This window comes from Aspergillus mulundensis (genome assembly GCF_003369625.1).
Source record: "Aspergillus mulundensis strain DSM 5745 chromosome Unknown scaffold_9, whole genome shotgun sequence".
In the NCBI taxonomy this organism is placed as follows: Eukaryota; Fungi; Ascomycota; class Eurotiomycetes; order Eurotiales; family Aspergillaceae; genus Aspergillus; species Aspergillus mulundensis.
In genome coordinates, this window is record NW_020797897.1 from 1,457,655 (window position 1) to 1,483,567 (window position 25,913).

Consider the following 25,913-nt stretch of genomic DNA (forward strand, 5'->3'; position numbering starts at 1 on the left):
GAAAGGAACAACGATAAGGTAAGAGAAAGAACGCCTTGGCCGTAGTCGTCCCTATGCTCAGGGCGAGCACTGCCTAAATGAGCGCAAACCGAGTCACTCTGGCGCTCCCCGCTTGGTTTCCCAGCCGCCGCCCACTTCGTTCCTTTTCCCCTCTCGCCCTCCCTCCTCGTCTCTGCTCTCCCTCCTTTCTTTTGGAGCCCATGCCACTTGTATAACAGTTATTTTTCCTTTCCTATCTGTCCTGTCCGCCATATTCTTCCCTTATATACTTCCATTCGTTTATCGCTATCCCTATCTCGGCGCTCTCGACACGGGAGGGCGCGTCCCGGCCAGAGTCCACGCGGTGATTCAGACACCGTCAGAGAGATCTCCGCATTTTTCAAGAGCACTGCCAAAGTGCGTGAAGGGCTCGCGGTTTCGCCTCCAGACAGTCCTTACTTGCGTGTTCAGGCAACCAGCGGCTATCCAAAGTCTCTTCCCGTCCCTGAAACTCAAACTATCGAGGCGTTCATTGTGGGTGAGTCGCTGTTCTGTTCCGAGCTTCGCTTCGCCAAATCACCCCTCCGCCCCTCTGGACTTGACTCCTTACATGAGTCGCTGATAGAGAGGGCACACCGCCAACAATCACACACTCGCTGCTGGCTTCGATTCCTGTACTATTAATCTCGAGCCCCCAATGTGCTTGCAAAACGTCGCCTCAGTCCAGACATTTCTACTCTTGCTCCCAGACGCTTCGCTTCTTCCATCGTTCGTAACGTACCATGACATAGCTGACTGCTGCCTCCCCTTGGCCTGAGTGTATAGTCCTGTGATAAATATCGTCCCCTACGCGGCTGCCCATCATGGCCTTTAAAAACGGACTAAGTGAACGTCTCGATGAGCTCCGATTTCCCTCTCCCCGCTCGCCTCCATCGTCAGAGGCGCCCTTCCCTGGCTACTCGTCGCTTTCCCCAAGCCATTCGAGTTTCGTTTCAGCCTTCCCGAGGCCCTCGAGCGACGTTCGTTCAAATCTTCAACGTCGTTTTACAACCGATGCAAGCAAGCTCTCCTCTTGGAGTTACATGAACAATGTCGGTCCCGCTCCTCAGATGCCCGATGCGCTAGATCTGCTCTCCTCGGTAAGCTCGGCACTCCAGGTTCCATATATGCCCCATACTCCGCACTATCTACCACCGTGTTCCGCGGCATGCCTTGCTTGCGGGGTATTGTTGAGGCTCTTTTGTTGAGGCTATTGTCCTGCAGCCTATTGTCCTCAATAAGCCCCCACAGCTCACTCCACTTTATACTCACATTGTCCTCATTCTGTTGAGACTTTCTATTGTTATTTCTCTCCTTTCTTGTCTCAGTTTGACCCCTTCTGGAATCACCTCTTTCCCGCTGTTCATCATTCACTATTGGCCCCATAATTCCTCATACAGCTTGAACTACCACTCATTGATCTCCAGTTTGAAAAGAAGCGGCAACACATTGAGTACATGCGTGAGCAAAAGCGGAGGTTTGAGGAAGACATGAAGCTCCTTGACTTGCAACACGAGAGAGAGCAGTTGGAAATGAATCAATTAGCTAAGGATCTTGCCAAAGCTGGTATTTCCGGACCGGTCAGCGAGCCCACGACTCCCCCAGAGTATCGTGACAACGGCTTTCCAGGAGCCTTTTCTCGCCCGACTCGCTTTTCAACTTCCAGTGTCACCTCATCTCCGGGTTTCTTCAACGTCTTTGCTTCCTCAGTCACCAGTCCTCCAAGTCAGTTGAATCGCGACTCAGCTCAGACCCCAACAAATCGCTTCGCCGTTCATTCTGTCCCAGGATCTCGTAGAAACTCCGAGAAGGAGGATTTTGGAAACGAGCCCACATCTCCCTTCCGTCCAGGGCCCTCGTAAGTACCTATTCCTATTGTTGCCTATTGTTGCCTATTGAGGGATTTCTCTATTGTCCTCCTTTTGTCAACATTCATTCCTCTTTGATTCACCTCATGTCACAACCCTTCCCAACAAAACCTATATTACCCCATTCTATTCACTCTCAACCTTTCACTGAAGCAGTGGTCAATGGAAATGACCTGTGTTGCTGAACTTGGTTTTTAATAGCATTCATCGTTACTCCATGCCCACCTCTGGATTCAACAGTTCCTCTGCTCTTGAGACCTTCAACACGGCCAAGTATCTCCTCCACAGCGACGCCGACCGGTCAATTCTGAAGGACGAAGACAGGATTCCTACTCCCGACATCAAGAGCTACCTCAAGTTGACTGAACCAGACGACAAATTTCCCACTCTATCCCGTAGAGACGGCTCGAGCCTTGTAAGTTATGATGACGTCTCCGCATTGCATACCCCAAACTCGATCGCTAACCAGTTATCTAGCTCTCTGCGAATTCGGACGCTTTAGATCTCGCCAACTCCAAGACGCCTAACCCCGAATCTTGGAATACTCATAGCCGCCACCGTACTTCACATCAGAGTATGCCCCAGAACGCCCTGAGCATGTATCGTCTGGGTCATATCAACGGTTCTGCGGACGAATCCCACCACTCTGCTGCCCATAACAGACACGCTTCGAGACCCTCTTCGGAAGTCAAGGTGCTCTACTCCACTGACGGCAACCATGAGTCTAGTACTCCTACTGCATCTGGCCGGCCTGTTCCTCTGCAATCCTCATACTCAACCAATGATCTGCCAACAGTCAAGGGTGAAGGCTTTGATCCCGCGATTACCCCTCCAAAGAAGCACGCTGAGCAATATCACCAGCACAACTCCAGCTTAGGTAGAATTCCTGCCGGCGCTGTCACTCCTCGTCAGCAGAAAGATTCTCCTGAGCGTGAGGAAGCCAAGCCGTATCCACCTAGATCGCAGCCTACGGCCTTGCAGCCTAGTGCTCCTCCATTCGGACCTCAACTCGGCGTAGCGACCTCTGGTCATGCCACAATGCCGCAGGCTCCACTGACCAGCTACCATACTCAGTACTATTACGGTGCGCCGCAATTCATGCCGCCCGTGCCGGTCAATGCGCAGTACAACCCCCCGCCCTCGTTCGCGCCCAACCAGTATTACGGAAATTCCGCCTACCGTCTTGCAGACAATCAGGCTAAACCTGCGGGATCACGCAGGAACGCGGACGGGGACTCGACTCAGCTCTCTCGTTTCCCAAACAATCCCATTGAAGATTATCGCGGCGAGATTTATGGCCTCTGCAAGGACCAACATGGCTGTAGGTATCTACAGCGGAAACTGGAGGAGCGCAATGCGGACCATCTTCAGATGATCTTTGAGGAGACACATCGCTACGTAGTTGAACTCATGACTGGTGTGTCTTCCCCACGTCTAACGAACGCACAAGTTCATGCAACGGATCCGGCTTGACTAACTCCTTACCATCTCTAGATCCCTTTGGGAACTACCTATGCCAGAAGCTGCTCGAGTACTCAAATGACGAACAACGTACCGCTTTAATTAACAACGCCGCGCCACAACTTGTTAAGATTGCACTGAATCAACATGGTACCAGAGCTTTACAAAAGATGATCGAGTCCATCTCCACGACCGAGCAGACACAGGCGGTAATTTACGCGTTGAAGGACCATGTTGTGGAGCTAGTTCAGGACCTGAATGGCAATCATGTCATCCAAAAGTGCCTGAATCACCTCACTGCGGAACAGTCTCAGTTCATCTACGATGCAGTCGGCGCCCAGTGTGTGAAGGTTGGCACCCATCGGCATGGGTGCTGCGTTCTTCAGCGCTGCATAGACCATGCGTCGGGCGATCAGCGGGCAGGCTTGATCGAGCAAATAACAAACAATGCCTTCGACCTTGTGATCGATCCCTTTGGAAATTACGTTGTTCAGTATATCCTCGACCTTGCTGAAGGCCACTTCACGGATCCTCTCTGCCACGCGTTCCTTGGGAGAATTCCTGCTTTGTCAAGGCAGAAGTTCAGCTCGAATGTCATCGAGAAATGTCTACGAACAGCGGAGCCAGGAATGCGCCGGCGCATGATTGACGAAATGCTAACTGGTGGCGAACTGGATAGACTGCTTCGCGATGGTTACGCGAACTACGTTGTCCAGACTGCCATAGACTTTGCTGATCCTGAGACTCGCATCCGCGTTGTTAAAGCCGTCGAACCCATCCTACCTTCAATTCGCAACACCCCGCACGGGCGCCGCATTGCGAGCAAGATAGCGGCAGATAACTCCGGCAGGAGCAGCGCTGCGACTAGTGGCCAAGCAACGCCGAACGAAATGAACTCGGTCCAACTTCCCCCAGGCCCATTGCAGACGTCTCACAAGACAACATCTGTGTATCAACATTCCTCTTATTCTGTTTCTGGCGCGCAATTTGGAAATCAGATCTTCGTCCCGACGGCTGGTGCCGGTCCTAACTCGAACGCACTGTCTGGTGCTGGCGAGAACTCCTCTGGTGTCTATAATGCCGCCGGGTTCCAGCAGCCGAATAGCAATCTCGGCGCCCAACCACAGTACGCTTCGTACTTCCACTGATCCGTCGTCTCGGCGCCCACGGTTGACTGGTTCACTGCCTGCTGAACTGTACTCATACAATCATGATGCTACGATCTTTGACGATTTAACGGCTACCCCTCGACACGCTGTCGCATCGGGGAATTGATACCATACCAAGACCTTTTTATCTTTTATGCACTCACGTTGCATCTTCTGGTCCTTTTCTTGACGGATACCACGCCTATTCTGTCTTGTATTTCCACGAACTTTTTGAATGCTTTCGTTTACGTCGGATGACGATGACACTTGAGATGCTTCGTATGCTTTTCTTTTTGCTGATTATGTTTTCTCCGCGTCAACTGTTTGTTGGCTTTTACGGAGAACGAGAACCGGCCTTGTGAGGTCTCGCTGCTATACAAGGACCATCTCTGCCTCGCCTTTCCACATCTTTTTCTATGCGTATTGGGATGAATCGCCTATCGTTTCCGATACCATTACTCCCCGTTTTGGCACCAGAACATGCGGTAGAATAGATGTATCCATACCTTCAGACAGCTAGCCAAGATATCTTCTGTCTCTCTGGATCTCTTTGTTCTGCATTTACTTGATTTTTTCTTTCATCCATGTACCATCTAGCCATAGCGGTAGAATCTACTCGTTACATCAATCTCGATTCAAAAGTAGTACCTGTGACCTCGAGTCCGCTCTCATCTTGATTCGTTATCAGCACGTGACTCTGGGTATGTTTGTCGGTTCTGCGCGTGGTTTCGATTAAACTCTTGCAAGACTTCTGGGGCAAAGTTACGTTTTCAGTTGCGTACACTCTATACGGAGCTTTAAGCCCAGGCAGATTTTATCCGATGCTACCGGCGGAGATTTCTCAGTCCCTGAGCCCGCAATGGCCTTGTCGGGAAGTCCAATCGCGGCAGCTCGCAAGTCTACTTGCAGTGAGCAGCCCAAAGGATCCCTACCATACCAGGAAAGCCCCCAAACTTACGCTCATCTTTCACGTAGCTCGGAATTTCTAGCCCATCTACGATTGTTGCCCACGGAATATCCGCCACCTGCAAGTCAACCATCGTTACCAACGTCCTTGCACTCCTCGGAGTACCGCACGCCATTGTTCGGAGTCCCGAATGCATTACAGGTCGGCATTTGTTGACAAAGATATTATGGGCTACTTTGAATGCGCTGGGGCGCAAGGATGAATGGGAGCGATTCGGAAAAGGAAGATGCGAGCATGTCAGCTCCCTTGCGGTTCTGCTGGGCGAATGCCTCGCTTCGAACCCTGGGACACCGGTCGAGAAGTTCGTTTTGGTTCTGGATGGGATTGATAAACAGCGAGAAGCGCCGCCTACACTGCTGTCTGCGTTGGCAAGGCTGGGAGAAATGGTACGTTGGAAGATGACTCTCCTGGTCGCAAATGCGCTAACCGTTCATCACCTCGCAGATTCCATCCCTCTCCGTCGTCTTGATCCTCAGTGCCACGCCTCGTCCGCTTTTCCTACAGGCCACAGGTGTCCCGCATATCAGCTTCCCACCGTACACTCGCGAGCAAGCAACTACTATCATTCTAAACGCGGGGGCGCCGGCTGTGTTTGGTCTACCGGTGGGAACGTCATCGCAATTGTACCCCTACTTCGTCTCCGCTGTCTATGATTCCCTGGTTGGCCCAACAGCAAGCTCAATAACGGTGTTCAAGTCTATCTGCGAGAAACTGTGGCCGCAATTTGTGTCCCCGATCACCAGCGGCGAAACTCCGCCCGGCGGCAACGAGGACTGGGACTTCTCCCGACTTCTAGTCAAAAATCGTTCCTTATTTAGGCGCCAGGGCGAGGCAGCTCTAGTCCATCGCATTGTCACGGAAGATGCTCCAATCACCACCGCGAATGGCTCACTCCTCAAGCCCTCATCGCTATTATCAGCTGTCTCCGCGCCTTCGCCTCTTCCCAGCCTACCCTACTTCGCTACTCTCGTTCTCACCTCCGCATATCTAGCCTCTCACACTCCGCAAAGATTGGACACAATCTTCTTCTCAAAATTCTCCTCTTCATCCTTGTCTGCGCGAAACAAACGCGCTCATCACCGACGCCGCCTCAAGGTCCTCTCCCAAGCGCAAGCAGCAGAAGACAAGGAAGCACAAGCGCCGGCCAAACGCCGAAGAGGGCTCGGCAAGCGGACAAAGACTCGTATCACTAAATCCATTCTCGAAAATGCCTTTGCTACTACCTCCGCCACGACCTCCGCCGCAGGCGGTGGCCCCGGTATCACCGGTCCATCAACAATCCTCACTGCTCGTCCTTTCCCCTTAGAACGACTCATCGCGATATACCACGCTATTGATCCCAATCCGCCAGCGAACCCGCTACGGCTTACTGCGATTGCAGACTCGATCTACTCTGAACTCGCCACGTTACGCCGTCTACGGCTAATTGTCCCAGCGGCTGGACGTGCAAGCGGTAGCCGCTTGGGTCTGGGTTCGGCAGGTGTCAACAGCGGAAATACCTCAGCGGACGTCGGAGAGAAATGGTGCGTGAATGTCTCGGGCGACTGGATTGGGGAGATGGCGAAGGGAATCGGAGTTGAGGTTGGGGAGTGGTTAGCTGGTGGGCTTGATTAGGAATTCTTTTTGGCGGAGTACTTGTTACGAATTTGTTTCCATTTTTCTTATTTTGATGTAACCATAGCATGCATATCTGGCGTTATAAATAGGCAGGTACTGGCAAAATACCTGCGGGTAAGGCTTGCTTGAATACCAATACATTTACCAAACCAACACTGCAAGACCATCCATATATCTCATGAGCCATGTCCATAATCCATCATGCGCTATCTCAGCATTCGTAGTTCAAGGATTGTGTTTCATTCCACGAGGCGACCATTGATCTCCGTCCGCCCGTCAGGACTGATTTCACCAAATCCACTCATCAACCGTCGCCTCCGAACAAACCAGCAAACCAGGCGTCTGCGGTCCATGCGTCGACTGATCCCCGGATTCAAAACACACGGATCGGATCGCGTCCCGGTATCGGTAGCGAGTGAGCGGCGAGACGATCTGATCTCCGGTGCGGAGGGAATAGAGCTGCACTGTGCGATCGTGGTCGGTAGGGGATGCGCTAGCAAGAAGCCCCAGCTCAGGACTGATATCGAAATCCGGGATTATTTCGGAAGAGTTGGTTGAGAAGGTTAGGTACGGGCGGGTGGAGGTGTGGTTGGCTTTGTTGGGGTTGGGGTTTCGTTGGAGGTTGTTTGGGGGGTAGCGGATGTCGTACATTTGGAGCTGTGCAGGTATTTTTTGTGAGATTGAATGAACATGGCAAGCAGACGGAGAGGATGGGGATTCGGGGCTTGGGGCTTGGGGCTTGGGGCATAAGACGGTGTGCATACCGAGTTTATACCGGCAACAACGATCCGATAGGGATCAAGCTTGCGGATCTTCTTTACTGCATGAGGGTGCTGGAGTCTAGCTGCGCTTCCGCCAGATCGGACATCGTGGAGGAAGATAGTAGAGTCCTTGAGGCCGGCTGCGATTACGTCCGAAGAGAGCCATTCGACGGCTGTGATGAGTGCATGAGATGAATCCGTGCGGCGTTTCTTGGGATTCCCTGAGGCCTTGTCGCTGGGGAAAGGCTTTTTGGAAAGTGTCCAGTAGCTTCCCAGGCCTTCTAGGGTGTAGAGGCCGTCGGATGTGCCGACTGCGAAGCGGGGAACGTCGCTTGTTGGGGATGGCGCGGAGCACCAGAGGGAGGAGGTGGTGTGGATGCGGATGGGGTGAGAGACTGTTCCGCGTGTTAGTAGGGCTGAGCGTGGTTGGTGGAGGGGATCATTGCGCACAGAATGGCGGCCATCGATAGTCCCCGCCTTCATCAGGGTCAGGGAGCATTCGTGGCGCGAGGAAAGAGTCGCCGTTTGGACCACTGTCCATCGTCGCTCTGCTCTTATTAGTCGTGTTGAGCGAGCAAATGGATAGGCGAATCCTCACAGAAGGTATCCAGTCTGGCTCAAGGAGAGTGATGAAAGCTGCGCAGCTGCATCAGCGCCATGGAGGGCCAGTTAATCTGACTTGCCGACGTACCCTGTATGGTTCTTTGAAGAGCAGACGCTCCATGGTTCGATTGTACGTCCATGTCTCCTGATCACAGTCCGGGAAGCAAACACTGATGCGGAGCAGCTGTCAATGTCATGTCCTCGCGGAGGCAAGGCTCAACTTACGACACTGACGACTCGCCGCCGCGATGTCCACCTGCGGGTATGGTCAGCCTGGTTGAGTACGGCGAAGGATGCATGCGCAGTGCTTACTGGCAATCAAGATTCCGGACCGCGGATTGCGCACAACATGCTTGATGGTATATTGATCTGGCCAGGGTTCGAACTGATGTAACTGTTTTCGTCGTAATTGGCTAGCATATGCCAAACCTCTTTGTTCGTGATCGACCAGCCTGGATACAGCAGGCTCCCCAACTTCCCTCTGGGCCTGAAGGAGAGGATGTTGCAGGCATGCTGCTCTCTTGATCTTTTCCTTCTCGTACCTCTGAACCAGGCGAGCTTTCCGTTGGCGTTTCTAGCGGAAGGTCAGTACGAGAAACAAGGTCGAAAGACAAGTATATACCAACCTCCTGGTCAGCGCGTTTTCGCTTGACAGCGTCTTGGGAGTACTGAGATCCTGGGGCAGATTTGTGGTTTGCCTGAATTGCAAAGTACTTCTTCTTCTCCGGATCTATACGCGAGTCAGCGATATTTTCAAAAATAAAGTCTTCGGATCATTACCGTAGTAGAACCCTGGGATTTCTCGGTTCATGTCTGACAACAGAAGAGTATCACTACTCTGTAACAGATATAGCACGAAGATGGATATAGAGCACAACTTGCTCGCAACAACTTGCTCGGCTGTCAGGGCAGTGTTGGTGGCTAGGGTTCGGAGCATACATACTGATTAAATGTGTCTCCGGTCCTCAGGCTACCCAACATGTCTGCTCCTAGAGAAATGCAGTCGGAAAGAATGACTCGACAGCTAACATTCTCCTGCACGATACTCCGAATTATATTTTCGAGATGACTTTGAAAGGGCGTCTTTGAGATTGAAACTCTGCGTTTTCTTCCCGTGACGTCGATACCGGATTATGTCAGCATTTCCTACGTTTTGGTTGGCCAGTCGCCCAAAACTGCCTTCTAGTGTTTCTTTTGTCTTTGCAGTCCATCTCGCTGCTTCGCCTTTCCTTCGGCATTCCCATAAAAGCTGGCCTATGTCCGTTGGTATGGCCGGAGACAGGGCTGTATCCTTAAATCCGCGGATAATAATGTCAGGGCTACGTCTGAGGAGGTGTTTCGATGTGAGATGCGATACCTGCCCACGTACTACTGGGTCTGTTCCGCAGATATATACATATGCAGATGCAGATGCGTGGCCTCGAACGCACTGGCTTGACTGACATTATAGTTGACGATTGATGACCACGCCGAGAGTGCGAGTCCAGTATGGAGGTTAAGGAAGCTTCGATGGACGCCTTTCCGGTCGCTATGCCCTTCCTTCCATAACTGCCAGCTCTTTCCATGACGACTTGGGAGTCGGAACCTGTGTGCGCCTCACTCGGTCTGTGAGTTATGTTGAATTTACCATCCGCCCTCAAGTACTTCACTTGCCTTGTACTGTTACCTTGAGGCGGAGTATATTTTCTACGCCTGCATCTTTACCTCGACGGCCGATGGATGCTCCGAACGTCAACTCGACCAACCCTTTCAGGGCTCCCCAGCCCGCTGTTATGCGAACTGGCGAAATGGACACCAGTGAAGCGAAGACTGTCCTTTTATCTTCAGAAAAGATCCCTTCCATGACCTGCACCGATGATGATGCCGATGAAGATGGAGAGCAGGATATCGACAGCCTTATCGACGAGCTTGAGATTCTGGACGGGTGCCCTCATAGAAAGAGTTTGGATCCTGGGGAGCAGACATCTGCTGCGACGGAGGCGGAGTTTGACACCGACATCAAAACCGGTCTTACTACAGTTGAGGCCACACAGCGCCGCAAGAAGTACGGACCCAACCAGCTGAAAGAGGAAAAGGAGAACTTGTTCAAAAAGTTCTTATTCTTCTTTGTTGGCCCCGTTCAGTTCGTGATGGAGGTTAGTCACAAAAGCTATTCTAACCCAACTTCCACAGTTTCTGGGCACTAATCGGTTCTAGGCCGCTGCAGTCCTAGCAATTGGGTTACGAGACTGGGTGGATTTTGGCGTCATCTGCGCTCTACTTCTTCTCAACGCCACTGTCGGCTTCGTCCAGGAATATCAAGCAGGGTCGATAGTGGACGAGCTCAAAAAGTCCTTGGCGCTCAAAGCTATCGTGGTCCGCGATGGTCGAATAAGCGAAATAGACGCCGCCGAAGTTGTACCGGGTGATGTTTTGAAAATCGAGGAGGTAATGCCCATTTTGTGATGTTTTTGAGCGCCACAAAAGCTTACTCCTGGCAGGGCACGATTGTCTCCGCCGACGGCCGCGTTAGGACAAACCTCTTACTGCAGATCGACCAATCTTCAGTAACCGGTGAATCCCTAGCCGTCAACAAGTGCAAGGATGAAGTCTGCTACGCCTCATCCGTGGTTAAGCGTGGTCATGCATACCTCGTTGTCACGGCTACTGGAGATAAGACGTTTATGGGGACAACAGCGGCGCTGGTCAAGTCTGCATCGTCAAATTCCGGCCACTTCACGGAGGTACTCAACAATATCGGCGCTACGCTTCTCGTCCTGGTGGTGCTTACCTTGATCGTTGTCTGGGTGTCGTCTTTTTACCGTTCAAATCAAATCATCATTATCCTCGAATTCACGCTGGCCATCACAATGATCGGCGTACCGGTTGGTCTTCCTGCAGTTGTTACCACCACCATGGCTGTAGGAGCTGCCTATCTTGCCAAAAGGCAGGCGATAGTACAGAGACTATCCGCAATAGAATCTCTGGCGGGAGTAGAGGTTCTCTGCTCTGACAAGACCGGGACCCTAACCAAGAACAAATTAACACTGTCCGACCCTTATACAGTGACTGGAGTGGACCCCAATGACCTCATGTTGACTGCTTGCTTGGCCGCTTCAAGAAAGTTGAAGGGAATGGATGCTATTGACAGGGCGTTTATCAAAGCACTCCCCAATTACCCGCGCGCCAAAGAAGCTCTTTCGCAATACAAAGTTCGCGAATTCCGCCCATTTGATCCAGTCTCCAAGAAGGTCACAGCTGTTGTGGTATCTCCGGAGGGCCAGGAGATCATCTGCGTCAAGGGAGCGCCTTTGTGGGTTCTCAAGACCGTCTCCGAGGATCAGCAGATACCAAGCGACGTCGAGGAAGAGTATACCGCTAAAATGGACGATTTTGCTACACGTGGTTTCCGTTCCCTTGGAGTTGCTCGGAAACCTGCGGACAAGGAATGGGAGATTCTTGGGATAGTGCCTTGCTCTGACCCTCCACGCGACGACACCGCAGCGACAATAAATGAAGCAAAAACACTGGGATTATCAATCAAAATGCTTACGGGAGATGCTGTACCAATCGCCCGAGAAACTTCACGTGAGTTAGGGCTGGGAACAAACGTCTATAATTCGGACAAACTCGGCCTTGGAGGTGGCGGTGACATGACCGGCTCTGAGCTCTACAACTTTGTTGAAGCAGCGGATGGGTTTGCGGAGGTATGGCCTCAGCATAAGTATAACGTCGTGGACATCCTGCAGCAACGAGGGTACTTGGTGGCAATGACGGGGGATGGCGTCAATGACGCACCATCGCTCAAAAAGGCAGACACTGGAATTGCTGTGGAAGGCGCATCAGACGCTGCCCGGTCCGCCGCTGATATTGTTTTCCTTGCCCCTGGTCTATCAGCAATCATCGACGCTCTAAAGACTTCTCGTCAGATATTCCATCGCATGCATGCATATGTGATATATCGAATTGCGTTGTCTCTGCATCTCGAGATATTTCTTGGTCTATGGATTGCCACAATGAATGAAAGCCTGAACTTGCAGTTGGTGGTGTTTATTGCAATTTTCGCAGATATCGCAACTCTGGCAATAGCTTACGACAATGCGCCGTACTCCAAGGACCCTGTGAAATGGAATCTCCCAAAATTGTGGGGTCTGTCCGTCATACTGGGTATCGTCCTCGCCGCAGGAACGTGGATTGCGCTGACCACAATGATGAATGCGGGAGAACATGCAGGAATCGTGCAAAACTACGGGAAACGCGACGAAGTTCTCTTTCTCGAAATCTCCCTCACTGAGAATTGGTTGATCTTTATTACCAGAGCCAATGGCCCGTTCTGGTCCTCTTTACCCTCGTGGCAGCTGGCAGCGGCAGTCTTCGTTGTGGATCTGGTCGCAAGCTTCTTCTGCTACTTCGGCTGGTTCGTTGGTGGACAGACATCAATCGTCGCTATCATCCGTATCTGGGTATTTTCATTCGGTGTTTTTTGCGTTATGGGCGGCGTCTACTTCCTGCTGCAGCGTTCCAAAGCCTTTGACGATATCATGCACGGCAAATTTTTCCGTAAAAGGAAATCAGTGTCTCAACAAGTTCTTGATGATCTCGGTAAATGTCTCCAGCCAGCCTTTCAGTTTGGGTCCGAGCTAACTATGATAGCAGTCGTTGCTTTGCAGCGGCGAGCATTGCAACACGACTTGTATTCAAGAACAGCTGAAAAGGAGGATCTTGCACAGAAGGCAGATAAACTAGATAAACCCCTTGAAGAGCGTGGGCAGTGTTGAGGATGGACAAGTAACATGTATGGCGTATTCTATTGTTATGCGTCCCGTGCCTGAGGCTTCTCGAAACTGGGTGGTAAGAGTGCTGGCATTTGGCAGTACTAGAATATAGAATATTCACATCGTGAAGCCCTAGTCAATCAACACACAATCTTATGTCCATCACTCGACGCTTTCTCCTGCAATCGGGGTCATCTTTTGAGCCACCAATATTTGCACGACCTGCGCAACGTTTTCTCGATAAGATCTACGGCCTTTCTCGTAACCCGCGGACAAGCAGTTATACGAATTAGTTTTATTAGAGCTAACGGCCGGATACTCCGGCGTTCTCGCGGTCTCATAGCCCGATCCTAGATTACATGTGGTAGCCATACAGGTAGGGTAAGTTTATAGGGAAGTATCGACCGCTATGAATTGGTAGCCACGACAAGGGGATGGAGGCATGAATGTACATGACACTTTGCGAACTGAAAAAAAAAAAAAAAGATACAGTAGAAACGTAGAGTGTCAAGTGATGGCAAGGCTAAAATATAGAAGGAGAGAGACAAAAGGGAAATGGGTTCGATAATGAGAGGATTAGACTATGTGCATTGATAGATAGGGCGGGTTGGATTGTATTGGAAAGTAGGACGTCCTTCCGAGTAGGTGGGGTTGGATATGGTGAACGTGGGTAAAAATCACGCTTTGGACGTGAGATGATCGATGGCCTGTTGTGGTAAGAGATCAGCCGAGGGCCTTCAGAGCTTAAAGAGAACAGTCACATACCTTGTCGATGTTGTAGTCGAATTGTTCCAGGGCGGCAAGAGAGGCGTCTCTAGGGAAGCCCATTCCCGTCAAACGCTGGAGGTTCGGGTCATCTTGTGTCTCATTTTGAAGGGCCCAGCCGGGCTGCTTTGGATCGGGAGAGGAAGTTGAAGGCGCTGCTCCGTTTGTTGCCTCGGCACCAGGCGATTTCATGTTATTTAGCGGGGCAAAGAGCGCGTCCCAGTCATGGTCTTCTGGTTTGGCGGCGGGATTGGCAGCGCCAGAAGACGTGGAAGCAGGGGCATTTTGATCGAAGCTGAAGAAGTCGGAGCTCACGTTTCCATGCGCGCTAGCGGGAGGAGCAGCCTTTTGCTGTTGAGCGGCTGCGGAGTCAAATGAGAAATCGAAATCCATGTTGGGCTTGCCCTCAGATCGTGGGAAATCGTCGTCATCATCATCATCGTCGTCCGCCTCCTTGGCAGGGGCGAGGTTTAGCCCGGAGAAAGCAGCTTCAAAATCAGGAGCCTTGCTTCCGCTTGGAGCTTGTGCTGACGGAGATGATTTGGTGTCCTCATGTTGAGCCGCTCCGCCGACAATCGGCGCCCCGGTTGAAGTCTCTACGGAATGAGGAGCATCTGGGGCTTGAGTTGGGTCACCTCTCTCTGGGAGCAAGCCACCGAACTCCGGTGGCATATTCCCTGGGGCCTGCTTTTCGGCTTCTTCGTCATACTTAGGAGGACTGGGTTGTGACTCGGCAGGAGGAGGCGGCGCAGATGGAGTACTGGCAGCTCCCGGAGTTGGGAAAGCAGCAAGTTGCGAGGGCTCGATTTGTTCTGAATTCGAGGCCGCATGATTCTGGGGGAAAACAGGCGTGAAGTTATCATCGAAGCCTAATTGTGCTTCGCTATCGGTGCTGTCATCGTCGTCGTCGTCATCAATCTCGTGGATAGGTGGGAACTCGGACTCTGGCGCACCGTTTGTAGTGGCCGCGTTCGGCCCCTTCATGGCAGCGAAGGCCTCTTCAAAATCATTATTTTGTTGAGACTTGGACCGCTGATGAGCTGGCCCACCAAACAATTCGTCGAAGCTTGGGTCCTTTGCATCAATCGGTTTCTCCTCACTACCTGGCGATGTGGTGGCTCCTGAAGGGGTGTCGAAAGCACCGGGGATCGCTGGGAATCGCTCCTTTGAATCCTCTGTCTCATCAAAAGGAGATGTAGAGGTAGGATGAGCCTCACTGACACCGGCTTGTGAAGGGGTTCCAACACTAGATGCATCCTGAGTACCAAATCGACTAGCTGGTGGAGAAACCATTGTGGAAGTGGTGTCAGAGAGCGTTCCACTCAAAGGAAGAGCGTTCGGCGTCATTTGTCTGGACAGAGCCGGCGCGGGTGGTTCTGAGCCGAACGCTCCAGCAGAGGATGGTGGTGGGGACATCGAAGGAGTTGGAACCCCAGAGCCGGATGGAGACCTTGCTGATTCCGCTCGGGAGTCGGCGCGGAACGAGGTCGGGGGAGGCGGAGTCACAGCCGTTGCTGGAGCAGCACCAAAAGATGGACCAAAGAGACTATCAAAGGCGCGTTGTTGATCGTTCGAAATCTGCGGCGAAGTGATATTGTTGCTCTCACTTGAGCCAGTCATCGTGCGTTTAAAGAAGGGGTTAGTATGCTGGCTAGTCGTAGAGGTAGCCGGGCTTGCAACAGCGGGAGGATTGCTGACAGGGGACGCAACCCTCTCGGGCTCTGCTGGTTGCTCCTTGGACAAGTCATCAATCTCTTCTTGAATCTTATCCCGTTCTCCCTCTACGGTAGCCAATTGCTTCTTGTTGATAGCTGCTAGACCCTTCTGTTGGCGTGCCTCGGAACGAATTTTCTCTAATGCAGGCTTCAGCTGAGCGACTGCTGCATTGGCTTCCCGGATCTTCTCCTTTAGGCTTGCATTTTCCTGCTGATCGGCTGCGAGGGCAGCAGAAACCTGGTTGTACTGGCTTTGCAGATCCTGTCTGCTGCCTTCAATTAGAGCATACTCCGACTGCAGCTTGGTCGTCTCCGCTTTTGAGGTTTTCAGGCGTTCTTCCAAGGCTTTAAAATGCTTTACCTCTTGTTCGTACATTGTCCGAGCCTGCGCAAGACGAGATTCGAAGTCACGTTTCTGCTGGGAAGTTTGAGACAATTCTTGCTCGGTAGCGCTTCGCTTCGTCTGGACGTTTTGCATCTCATTCGCGAGGGAGCCAATCTGATTGGAAAGATTCGCAAGCTCGGTAGTCTCATGGGTCAACTTGTTAGACTCTTCGGGATCGTTATCTCCAAGAAGGTCGTCCGCCGGTTGAGGTGTTCTAGACGTTGAGGGAACGGATGATGCACCCGTCGCCTGTGGTTGTAAACTCTGACCGAAGGTTGAAGTGGGAATAAAAGGCTTGAATGCGTTTGCGGTACCCGGTGGGGACCTTGGGTGGAGTGGTGAGCTCGGTGTTGCAAAAGGAGAGTTCGAGTTGCCCGTTGACTGTGGAACTTGAGCAGGAGCCGGGGCCGGGGCTGCAGGCCCGGTTGCGAATGGGTCGAGACCGAAGAGGTCATCCGCAGCAGTCTGAACGGGGGCAGGAGGGTGGGACGGTGCTGCAGCCGGAGCAGGGACTGGAGCAGGAACCGGCGCCGCGTGCGTAGAGCTTGGTCGACGCATACTCGGCGGAATCAGCGCGGGGGGTAAAGTGTGAGGTAAGGGTCCCTTGTTCGTAAACTGCTGGCGAATCAAATACATGGCCACGGCAAATTCATCTCTCGTCAGTTGGCCGTCAGCATCGATATCCGCAAGATCCCAAATCTGCGCCAAGGTCTCCTCGGGTAACTGTGCTTTCGTAAAGAATGCTACAGCTTGGTCGCCGCTAATAAGCCCGGATTTTGTCGTGTCAACGGTGTTAAAGTAGTTGTCGAACTGAAGCTTCTCCTGCGGAGAAACTAGCCAGTCACCACCCGTCGATTGCGCAGAGAGAGGAGACCCGAATTGTTGTCTGCTGAGCGGACTCTGAGTCCTCTGGGGACCTGTAAACTGCTTAGGAATTGCGGGAACAGGAGGAACATCGAGTCCAGGCCGTGGTCCACTGAAAGAAGGCCGACCGCCACCTCGTCGAGCGGCTGCTTCGTATAGGCCAGGCGGCAGCGCTTGGGGAATTCCTCTCATAACGCCAGATTTATACGATGATAACAAGTGCATGGCGATAATGAACTCCGTCGCATCGAGTACTCCCCGTTGCTTAGTGTCGGCTAGGGTCCATATCCGGCCGAGAATCTCATTCGGAAGCCTTGCGCGTTCGAAGATCTGTTTTGCAGTTTCACCTACAATAGAGATTCACATGTCAATGAAGGCGAGATACACTATTTGGGCTAATGTTTGCTTACCAGATATGGTTCCGCTTCTGGCGACGTCAGACTTCTCGAACAGAGCAACGAACTTGTTGATATCTTCAGGGTTTAAAGGCGGGACTCGGATGGGACCAGAGGCTGGTTGTGGACTGCTTGCACCGGCATCGCGCGGAGACGGAATAGCGGCATCAATCGGAATGCCATCAAACTTGGGTAACGGGCCGGCTGTAGTTGATTAGCATGACGCATAAATACGGGATCGCTTCTTGAAAGGAGCAGTTTTCGAGACCGTAAGACCACTTACGTTGTAGTGCCAATTCATCCGTTGGTGCGCGACCAGCCTGGGCGTGCCCGATCAATCGCATCACGATGCCAAACCCGGAGGGAGTCAGAAGCCCCCTGTTCTCCCTATCCGCAATTTGCCATATCTAGTACCGACGAGATGAAACCAACAGTTAGAGGAGGGCGTCCGATGCTGCGGAAGCTGGGGTTTCGACATACCAATCCGAGGGTTTCCGGGGCAAGCTTGGTCTTCTCGAAGAACGGGACGGCGATCTCGCCTGTAATGACGCCTAGGTTTGTCGTATCGGCGACTTGGAAGAGCTGGTAAAAGACTCGCTTCTCTTCAGGAGTCAAGTTCAGACTCGGTTGGCGCGCTGTTAAGGGAGCAACATCCGTCCGTCAGTTCCGTTCGTCATCATGCCCCCATCCGGTCCCCTGAGAGGGTGAGGGCTGGCTCCCCGCAATGAGGCAGGTTATGGTGGTCGGAACTCACAATTGTCAGCCATTATGATAGCTCGCAAGGAGCAAGTTCCTCCTTGGAATCCGACGTTATATGCGGAATGATTGTACGAAGCGGGCCGTCACGGATGTCACTAGACGGGCATGGATGGACGGACCAGGCGACAGCTGTCTCGGGGTATGGAAGCTATGGGGTACGGAGTTCGAAAGAGGGAAGCCACTTAGTTGAGCCCACGCAGAGCAAAATGAGAAAGAATTTGTGTAGAAGCTCCCAAGGGGGAAATGGAGTAGGTAGGGAAATTATTATTAGAATTGCGGTCTTGGTTGGAGTGAGCAGGCGTCTGGTCTGGGTCAAGAACCACTCGTGATGTCTTTCGAGGGGGGCCGCGTTGGCAGGGCGGTCAGTGCCGCTCTCCTCGACCTCCTGTTCCTGGGGGCCAGTATGCAGTCTAAAACCCCAACAATGGCACCACCGACTGTCTGATTTGCTCGAAGCTATGTAATTTGCTCGGGATCCATTATGATTGCTCTCGTGTACTCCGCATTCAATGAGCATAGATATTAGATACCTTTCTGGTATGTGGGTAACCATGCTCCCCTAAATGTATGCTTACCCACAGACCGAGCAATTCCACCACCACACTGCATACTTTGTATCGAAGCCACATTAAATAAATAGTCAACGAGAGGTAAATTTTCGCTGTTTCGGGAATATTAAAGATATATCAACAGAAAAGCCACAAGTAATCTGTACTAAGCCAAGTTCTCCTATTTGCATGCAGCCAGCGTATCATCTAGGCTACCCTGGCTCCCAACAGAATCGTTAAAGAAGCTTTACACTTAGTACTCAACTTCCTCACCCTCCTCCTCCAGGGAGTCGCTGGCAACTTCCTCGTAGTCGCGCTCAAGGGCGGCAAGATCCTCACGAGCCTCAGAGAATTCACCTTCTTCCATACCCTCACCAACGTACCAGTGAACGAAGGCACGCTTGGAGTACATGAGGTCGAACTTGTGGTCGAGAGCGGACCAGGCCTCGGAGATGGCTGTGGTGTTGGACAGCATGCAACTGTTCATATATTAGCCTTTTGACTCCTCCTTGACAAGGGGATAAACGGAAACATACACAGCACGGTTGACCTTGGCGAGGTCTCCGTTGGGAACCTGTTGAGGGGGCTGGTAGCAGATACCGATCTTGAAACCAGTAGGGCACCAGTCGACGAACTGGATGGTACGCTTGGTCTTGAGGGTAGCGACAGCGGCGTGGGTCTCCTTGGGGACGACATCACCACGGTACAGCAGGCAGGTGGCCATGTACTTGCCGTTGCGGGGGTCACACTTGACCATCTGGTTGTTGGGCTCGAAGCAAGACATGGTGATGTCCTGGACGGAGTTGGCTTCGTGGGAAGCCTTGTCGGCGGAGATGACGGGGGAGTAGGCCACCAGAGGGAAGTGAATACGGGGGTAGGGGACAAGGTTGGTCTGGAACTCGTTCAGATCAACGTTGAGAGAGCCATCGAAACGCAGAGAAGCGGTGATGGAAGAGACGACCTGAGCGATCAGGCGGTTGAGGTTCTCGTAGCTGGGACGCTCGATACCAAGGTTGCGGCGGCAGATGTCGTAGATAGCCTCGTTGTCGACCATGAAGCTGCAGTCGGAGTGCTCAAGGGTGGTGTGGGTAGTAAGGATAGAGTTGTAGGGCTCGACAACGGAGGTAGCGTTCTGGGGGGCGGGGTAGACGCAGAACTCGAGCTTAGACTTCTTGCCGTAGTCGACAGAGAGACGCTCCATCAAAAGAGCACCGAAACCGGAACCGGTACCACCACCGAAGGAGTGGAAGACAAGGAAACCCTGGAGACCAGAGCAAGAGTCTGCCATGCGGCGAACCTTGTCAAGAACCTGGTCAATCATCTCCTTACCAACGGTGTAATGACCACGAGCGTAGTTGTTTGAGGCATCCTCCTTGCCGGTGATCAGGTTCTCGGGGTGGAAAAGGCTGCGGTAGGTGCCAGTGCGGACCTCATCGACAACGTTGGGCTCAAGATCGGCGTAGATGGTACGGGGAACGTATTTTCCTTGGCCTGAATACAAAACGCGTGTCAGAAGAGCACGATTGTAGTCAGAAGTCGCGTGTTATTGATGCGTACCAGTCTCGGAGAAGAAAGTGCTGAATCCGTGGTCAGGGTCTTCCTGCTTGCGTTCTTCGGTCAAGTATCCATCGGGCTGAACAGTCAGTCAGCACCACGCGTCGCCAAACCATCACAATGGGCAATCAAAAGAGCAGAGAAAGGCATTGAGACTTAATCTCAATCCCCAATGATCACGTACCTGGATGCCGTGCTCAAGGCAGTAGAGCTAAACAGCAAGAAAAGTCAGCACTCCAAATTTTCACGCCACTAACGGCAATCATTTTTTCCTCCCCTCTCCCCTCAAGTATCCAAGACGTGATTGATTTACCTCCCAGCAGGAATTGGCGATCTGACAACCGGCCTGGCCGACTAGAGAGCAAAGGCAAATTAGCAGAGCAGGCAATCAAGGGGCACGGGTCACAAAACGCACCGTTCAAGCTAATAACTTCTCTCATTTTGTCTGTGTGGGTTGGTGAGGTTAGAGGTAAAGGGTGAAATGGAAAGGGTAGAGATTGGAGAACGAGAAGAAGAGCAGAAAACTAGGCCCAGCGGACGATCTGGAGTTCTGGACGGGCTTCAGGGGTTGGGTAAATAGTAGGCGGGAACCACAAAAAGCGAGGATGAGATATGGGGGGGAACAACAGAGGGGGGCAACCGAGCCTGAACACGCTTGGAACCAGTGGGAGCGCCGCGAACTCACTATTGGCAACGGCGGGATTTAGCAGCAAAAGCAATTGCCTGGGATTTCGGCCGATCGGACGATTCGATTTGCTGGGGACGATTTTTTTTCGCTGTTCTCTTCGCTATGCGCTGTCACTTAACCTCTTTTGCTGTCTTGTTGAAGTTGTTGTCCATCCATTTTGGGTCGCGTTGCCTTTCGACCGCTGTGATTGGGTGCCAGAGACCCGCGTCGCTCCTGGCGGTGAAGAATGAGTAAGCAGCATAGTCACGTGAAGCTTGACGCAGCAGGGCAATCTGGCCGTCCGCCGTTGAAGCGCAAACCCGCGAACCCGACTCGATTATCTTAGATCTACCAAATAATACGTTACACGATCTCCTTGACAACGCTTTTTACGTGAGCTTATTTGTTCGTCCGCATTGAGCAGGACCATGTACTCTCGGTGGTCATGACGCGAGTCGGTCGATAACTACCATTTGAGAGGCATCACATCTCACATCCCGCGTGTTTACGGAGTACTTCTCCGGCTCGGGCCCTACAGTGTACGGAGCTCAGATCTTAAGGCCGAATTTGAGCAAGTCCGTCCATTTGCAAGCGCCATCTGGACCATGTGAATACCTTCAGGATGCTCTTTCTATACCTCTACGTCACCTTCCTGCTCTCGCTCCTCGTCAGCGCCAATGTCGAGAAAACCATCTTCATCGCCCCCTCGGCAGTCTCCCCAGACCCAGCGCTCGGTGATCTAGGGCTTGAACGCCTCACGCCCGCAAACGGCATGCTCCGGACGAGACTCAATGCCTCGTTCCTTACAGAAGTCGGAATCCGTGGCACGGACTCCTGGTATCTCCTCGAGAACCTCAACCCCGGACAACGGTACGAGGTTCGCATTTGCTGGCTGGCCACTGTAAGTTCTCACCATACGCAGCCCTAAACAATTTGTATGTTCCTGTCTGGACTAACTTTGCGACAATAGCAACCAACCGCATTTACTCTATCGACGTATACCGTACCCGAACTCTTAGAAGACCGTGCACTTCTTGATTCTATAAGCTCCTACTCGTCTGCAGCGGCCATACCCGGTCGCCAAGGTGGTAACTCAGATGCGGACTCGGTGCTATTCCTTCGCATTTCCGCCGCGGCAGATTATTTCTCGCTGGATCAAGACTTGATGGAAAATGTGCCACCGGTACTGGCAGATATCATCCTCGACCCGTTTCTAAGCAATGTGTTTCCGAAGAGCCTGGTCCCGACAGCGGCTTGGATAGGCGTTGTCTCATTGTTGGCAATTACTATAGCGAGGTGGGTCGCTAGGGAGTTTGCGAGTGTGGTGAATTTGGCTGGTGTCGCCGAACAGCCTGATGGAAAGAAGGTCCGATGAGCAAGAGGACGACAAACCTTCTGAGAGCTCGGGAAGAAACGATGCTGCGGCCACATAGCTAGCGCCTAGTTACAGTACTACAGCAAAGTTCGCACGGCTTCGAGTATGTTCTGCGGACGTTTTTACGTACCAAGACATTCTCATCTGTTCTTACTCTGGGTGGATAGCTTTCGGAGCACCTGGCAAACACTAGGTAAGAATCAATGATCCTTCCACTTTGTATTAGTAGATCTAGATCAAACGAGCAATCTTCAATGAATAACTGTTGAAAAAGCAAACGTTCTTAGAAAGACATTAATTTCAAAATTGCAATGCATTATTTATTCATAAAGACATGAGCATCGAAGCAATTCGTGTATGGGTCCATGTATCCAGCTGAAACAGGAAGACATCTTGACAACTAACAGATGGGGGAATAATCGAAAAGATCATGATGAGCAAACAAATGAAAAGAGATCATATCAAAGCCACTCTATCTGACAAACCAAGGCCATATGCAACAATGGTGTATGAGATTCCAATAGATTCTTCGATTAATCTTCGAAAAAGTGCAGAATGGCCCGGATACCTTTCTGGCCCAGGCCGTGAGGAGGGTAGGCGATGTAGAGCGGTTCGTCCTCGGCACCGAGTTTGGCACGGAACTCACTCTTGCGAACAAGGTGGAATTGCTTCGCGAGAGCGTCGTAAGTGTGCTGGAGCATCTTCATCTTGGCGCCGTGCATATTGTGGCCCGGGGTCAAGGTGTTGGTCGCTCCAGCGCCAAAGGTGAGTTTCTTAACGCCAGAGCGACCGGCTGTTTGAATGGCGTGGGTGATGAGAGACTCAATGACACCGTTGGGAGAGCCGGGGAAGTCAAAGGTGTATTTGACCTGCATGCCGTAGGTGGGCGAAATCAGAACCAGGGTGACAAAGGCACAGATTGTACCTTCCTTGTCGACCGCGTAGAAGTACCAGCGGTGTTCGTGATCGCGCCATGGGTGGATGTCTGAAAGGTGTACCTGGGTACCCTTGCGGCCGTTCTTCCAGTCTTCAATACGTTTATCAATCGCCTCACGGACGCTTTCAGACACCATTTCGCCCTGGTTAAGGCCCACAATCTTGATACCCTCATTCTCTGTGCGACGAATCTTCCGGGCAAGCTCACCATCCATGGCAGCTTGGTTGCGCGAGGGCTCTACCACCTCTTCTGCAATGCAGGACAAGCTGCGCCAGCCGAGTTTCTCGCCGAGCACAGTCTCGACTTCAGGAGAGCAAAGCAGCCAGATGGGTTTGTATTTGGTTTCACGACGTAACCATTGCAGGAACTGAGAGATGACTCGGCCATATTGTCTAGCATCACACAGCGGGTTACCGGGGATCACGGCATAGTTGCTGCTGCTGACCACGTAAGAAACAGCAGCACCAGTGGCCATGTCACGCCAGATCTTGAACCGCTCATCACCCCATGATGTGGAAGTGGCATCACCGTAGTTTGCAATCAAGTGCTCGATTGGTTGCAGCTCATTTTCACTCTGGGCCACGGCACCTCTCCTCTCCTTAACCCATGGCGGGTCGATGGTAGAAGATTCGGGGTGGCGCAGTTGCAGGGTGGGCGGTTTGGCAGGGAAACTCTTCGGGTCGCGATGGAAGAGAGATGCGAGGCGGATATTACCCAACTTCAGAATGAGCATGAGCATTCGTTCCAAGCCAATACCAGCACCCGCGTGCGGCGGAGCTCCCCAGCGGAAACCTTCCATGTATTCCTCCATCGTGTCGGGGTTGATGCCAACACGGCGCATGTTCTCCTCGAGCATGTTAGGATCATGGATACGCTGGCCGCCAGAGACGATCTCTTGACCACGAATGAACATATCAAAGGAGTTGGTGAAACGGCCGTCATCAGGGTCGGGCATCGCATAGAAAGGACGTGCATCGACAGGGAACTTGTCGAGGACGTAGTAGTCGGTCTTGTACTTTTCCTTCACTAGTTCACCGAGGCGGATCTCATCTCGAGTACCAAGGTCCTTGTCTTCAGCCAGCGGATTGCCCTCATCATCCCGCCACCCTGATTCATTGAGCATCTTAATACCGTCGGTGAAGCGGATGATTGGGGTTTCATCAAGCCAAACAAGGTCTTCGGAGGGGAATTGGTGCTTAATGATTTCGATCTCGCGGCGGTATTTCGTGTAGATCCCCTTAAGGATATTCTTGATGACGGCGTCCAGCACTTCCAACATCTCGTGGTAGTGTTCTTCAATCGACATCTCGATATCAAGGCCGGTATACTCTGTCAGGTGGCGGTGCGTGTTGGAGTTTTCCGCACGGAACACGGCTCCAATTTCATATACACGACCGAAATCGGCTGCAATGGCCATCTGTTTGGCAAGCTGGGGACTTTGCGCCAAGAAAGCATCGCGGCCGAAATAGTTGACGTCGAAGACGCTGGCGCCAGACTCGGTAGCGGCACCTTGTAATTTGGGGGTGTGGATTTCGATGAATCTCTGCTCGTCCAAAGCGGACCGGAAGAGATTGCCGACAGCAGACTGGACGCGGAAGATGGACTGGGAGGTAGGGGTGCGCAAGTCGAGCAAGCGGTTTGTCAGGCGGGTCCGGTCTGAGATATGGCTACGACGGCCTTCAACCAGGTCTTCCTCCGCCGTGCGGATCTCCGCCTCATAGACACTGAAAGGAACAGGTTCCTCACGACGAACAACAAGATGAACTTCATCAATGGCCACTTCAACGTCGTGAATCGTGCAACCCAGGACAGGAACATCGGGAGCCTTGATTGTGCCGCGAACCTGAACAATGGAGCCCGTCTTCAAGTGCTCAGCCCATTGAACCATGGCAATGGACTTGACGCCAGGCTCCTCGTGTAGGACACCCTGGAAGGTCGACAGCTGCTGCCGGAAGACCAGGAAAACCAGCTTCGCGCTCATCCGACGTATGATGTGCAGTCTGGCCTGAAAGAACACTTGCTGACCGACCATGTCCGCAGTAATGGTGTCGAAGTCGAGGCGTTTCTCTCGCTTCCGGGTAGTCGACTGCAGCAGGGGAAGGTCGCCATATCGTGCGCGCATCTCAGGGCTCTCGTCACGAATGGCCTGGCTAATCTCCTCCTTGTGTCGACGTTCCGACTCGGATGAGGCACCACCAATGTCCTCACTCATCCGAGAGCGCTGCTCGCTCTTCCTCTGGCGACGAGCCAGGCGCTTCTGCTGGTTTTTACTCACTGTGCCTGCACCGGAGGCATCGTCGGAGACATCTTCCGAAGAAGAAGCAGAGTCCCGGCTGGGGAGGAAGCTGCTCAGGATGTTGCGACGAGGCGAGGAGGTGCGGGAGGTCGAGCCATGTCTGGAGTGTGAGGGAGAGGCCGGGGGAGACTCTCCAAGCTTTGGCTTGATTTTGGATAGTGCCCGCTTAATGGACATGTTGACGGTCTGGTAACAGCGGAATTGAACGGAGCATGCGATTGAGGGGGAGGAGAGGAGAGAAGAAGGTAAGGCAGAAGAATAATAAGAGGGGCAGGCCGCGGCGGATTGGGCTGGACCTGGACCCTGGAATGGAGAGCGCGTATGAGTAAGGCTTGGGTAAGGCTGTCAGCCCCGTGGGAGTTCCTCGGAGAGAAGTTAAGGGACGCTTTGTTTCTTTGTGAAGAGGTCCAAGGAGGGCAAAAAGCTTATAAAGCAGGACTTCAGCCTTAAACCTGA

General features: G+C 52.4%; 8 protein-coding genes across 8 annotated transcripts; 4 read left to right on the top strand and 4 right to left on the bottom strand.

The window, feature by feature from the left end:
- Positions 1-842: 842 nt before the first annotated feature.
- DSM5745_08279 (putative RNA-binding protein) lies at positions 843-4,495 on the top strand (the record flags this gene model as incomplete). Its single annotated transcript, XM_026750295.1, has 5 exons — positions 843-1,118; positions 1,419-1,876; positions 2,088-2,301; positions 2,364-3,303; positions 3,381-4,495. The coding sequence occupies 5 exons, from the start codon at positions 843-845 to the stop codon at positions 4,493-4,495; spliced, it is 3,003 nt and encodes a 1,000-aa protein (XP_026601299.1).
- An 821-nt stretch (positions 4,496-5,316) lies between these two features.
- On the top strand, positions 5,317-7,076 carry DSM5745_08280 (origin of replication complex subunit 5 family protein; the record flags this gene model as incomplete). The annotated part of the gene is made up of 3 exons (XM_026750296.1): positions 5,317-5,403; positions 5,471-5,848; positions 5,907-7,076. The coding sequence occupies 3 exons, from the start codon at positions 5,317-5,319 to the stop codon at positions 7,074-7,076; spliced, it is 1,635 nt and encodes a 544-aa protein (XP_026601300.1).
- Positions 7,077-7,367: 291 nt separating this feature from the next.
- On the bottom strand, positions 7,368-9,254 carry DSM5745_08281 (uncharacterized protein; the record flags this gene model as incomplete). The annotated part of the gene is made up of 9 exons (XM_026750297.1): positions 7,368-7,736; positions 7,844-8,235; positions 8,291-8,388; positions 8,439-8,476; positions 8,532-8,613; positions 8,669-8,699; positions 8,756-9,017; positions 9,070-9,173; positions 9,224-9,254. 9 exons carry the CDS (start codon positions 9,252-9,254, stop codon positions 7,368-7,370), a joined length of 1,407 nt encoding a protein of 468 aa, XP_026601301.1.
- A 904-nt stretch (positions 9,255-10,158) lies between these two features.
- Positions 10,159-13,200, top strand: DSM5745_08282 (plasma-membrane proton-efflux P-type ATPase; the record flags this gene model as incomplete). The annotated part of the gene is made up of 4 exons (XM_026750298.1): positions 10,159-10,578; positions 10,640-10,870; positions 10,924-13,024; positions 13,079-13,200. 4 exons carry the CDS (start codon positions 10,159-10,161, stop codon positions 13,198-13,200), a joined length of 2,874 nt encoding a protein of 957 aa, XP_026601302.1.
- Positions 13,201-13,874: 674 nt separating this feature from the next.
- On the bottom strand, positions 13,875-18,088 carry DSM5745_08283 (EF hand domain protein; the record flags this gene model as incomplete). Its single annotated transcript, XM_026750299.1, has 6 exons — positions 13,875-13,904; positions 13,963-17,273; positions 17,337-17,525; positions 17,605-17,728; positions 17,802-17,956; positions 18,076-18,088. The coding sequence occupies 6 exons, from the start codon at positions 18,086-18,088 to the stop codon at positions 13,875-13,877; spliced, it is 3,822 nt and encodes a 1,273-aa protein (XP_026601303.1).
- Positions 18,089-18,881: 793 nt separating this feature from the next.
- Positions 18,882-20,622, bottom strand: DSM5745_08284 (tubulin alpha chain; the record flags this gene model as incomplete). The annotated part of the gene is made up of 6 exons (XM_026750300.1): positions 18,882-19,107; positions 19,165-20,119; positions 20,186-20,261; positions 20,367-20,393; positions 20,496-20,536; positions 20,598-20,622. The coding sequence occupies 6 exons, from the start codon at positions 20,620-20,622 to the stop codon at positions 18,882-18,884; spliced, it is 1,350 nt and encodes a 449-aa protein (XP_026601304.1).
- An 849-nt stretch (positions 20,623-21,471) lies between these two features.
- Positions 21,472-22,224, top strand: DSM5745_08285 (uncharacterized protein; the record flags this gene model as incomplete). The annotated part of the gene is made up of 2 exons (XM_026750301.1): positions 21,472-21,750; positions 21,820-22,224. The coding sequence occupies 2 exons, from the start codon at positions 21,472-21,474 to the stop codon at positions 22,222-22,224; spliced, it is 684 nt and encodes a 227-aa protein (XP_026601305.1).
- A 533-nt stretch (positions 22,225-22,757) lies between these two features.
- Positions 22,758-25,634, bottom strand: erdS (aspartyl-tRNA synthetase, cytoplasmic; the record flags this gene model as incomplete). Its single annotated transcript, XM_026750302.1, has 1 exon — positions 22,758-25,634. The coding sequence occupies one exon, from the start codon at positions 25,632-25,634 to the stop codon at positions 22,758-22,760; it is 2,877 nt and encodes a 958-aa protein (XP_026601306.1).
- Between the last annotated feature and the right edge of the window lie 279 nt (positions 25,635-25,913).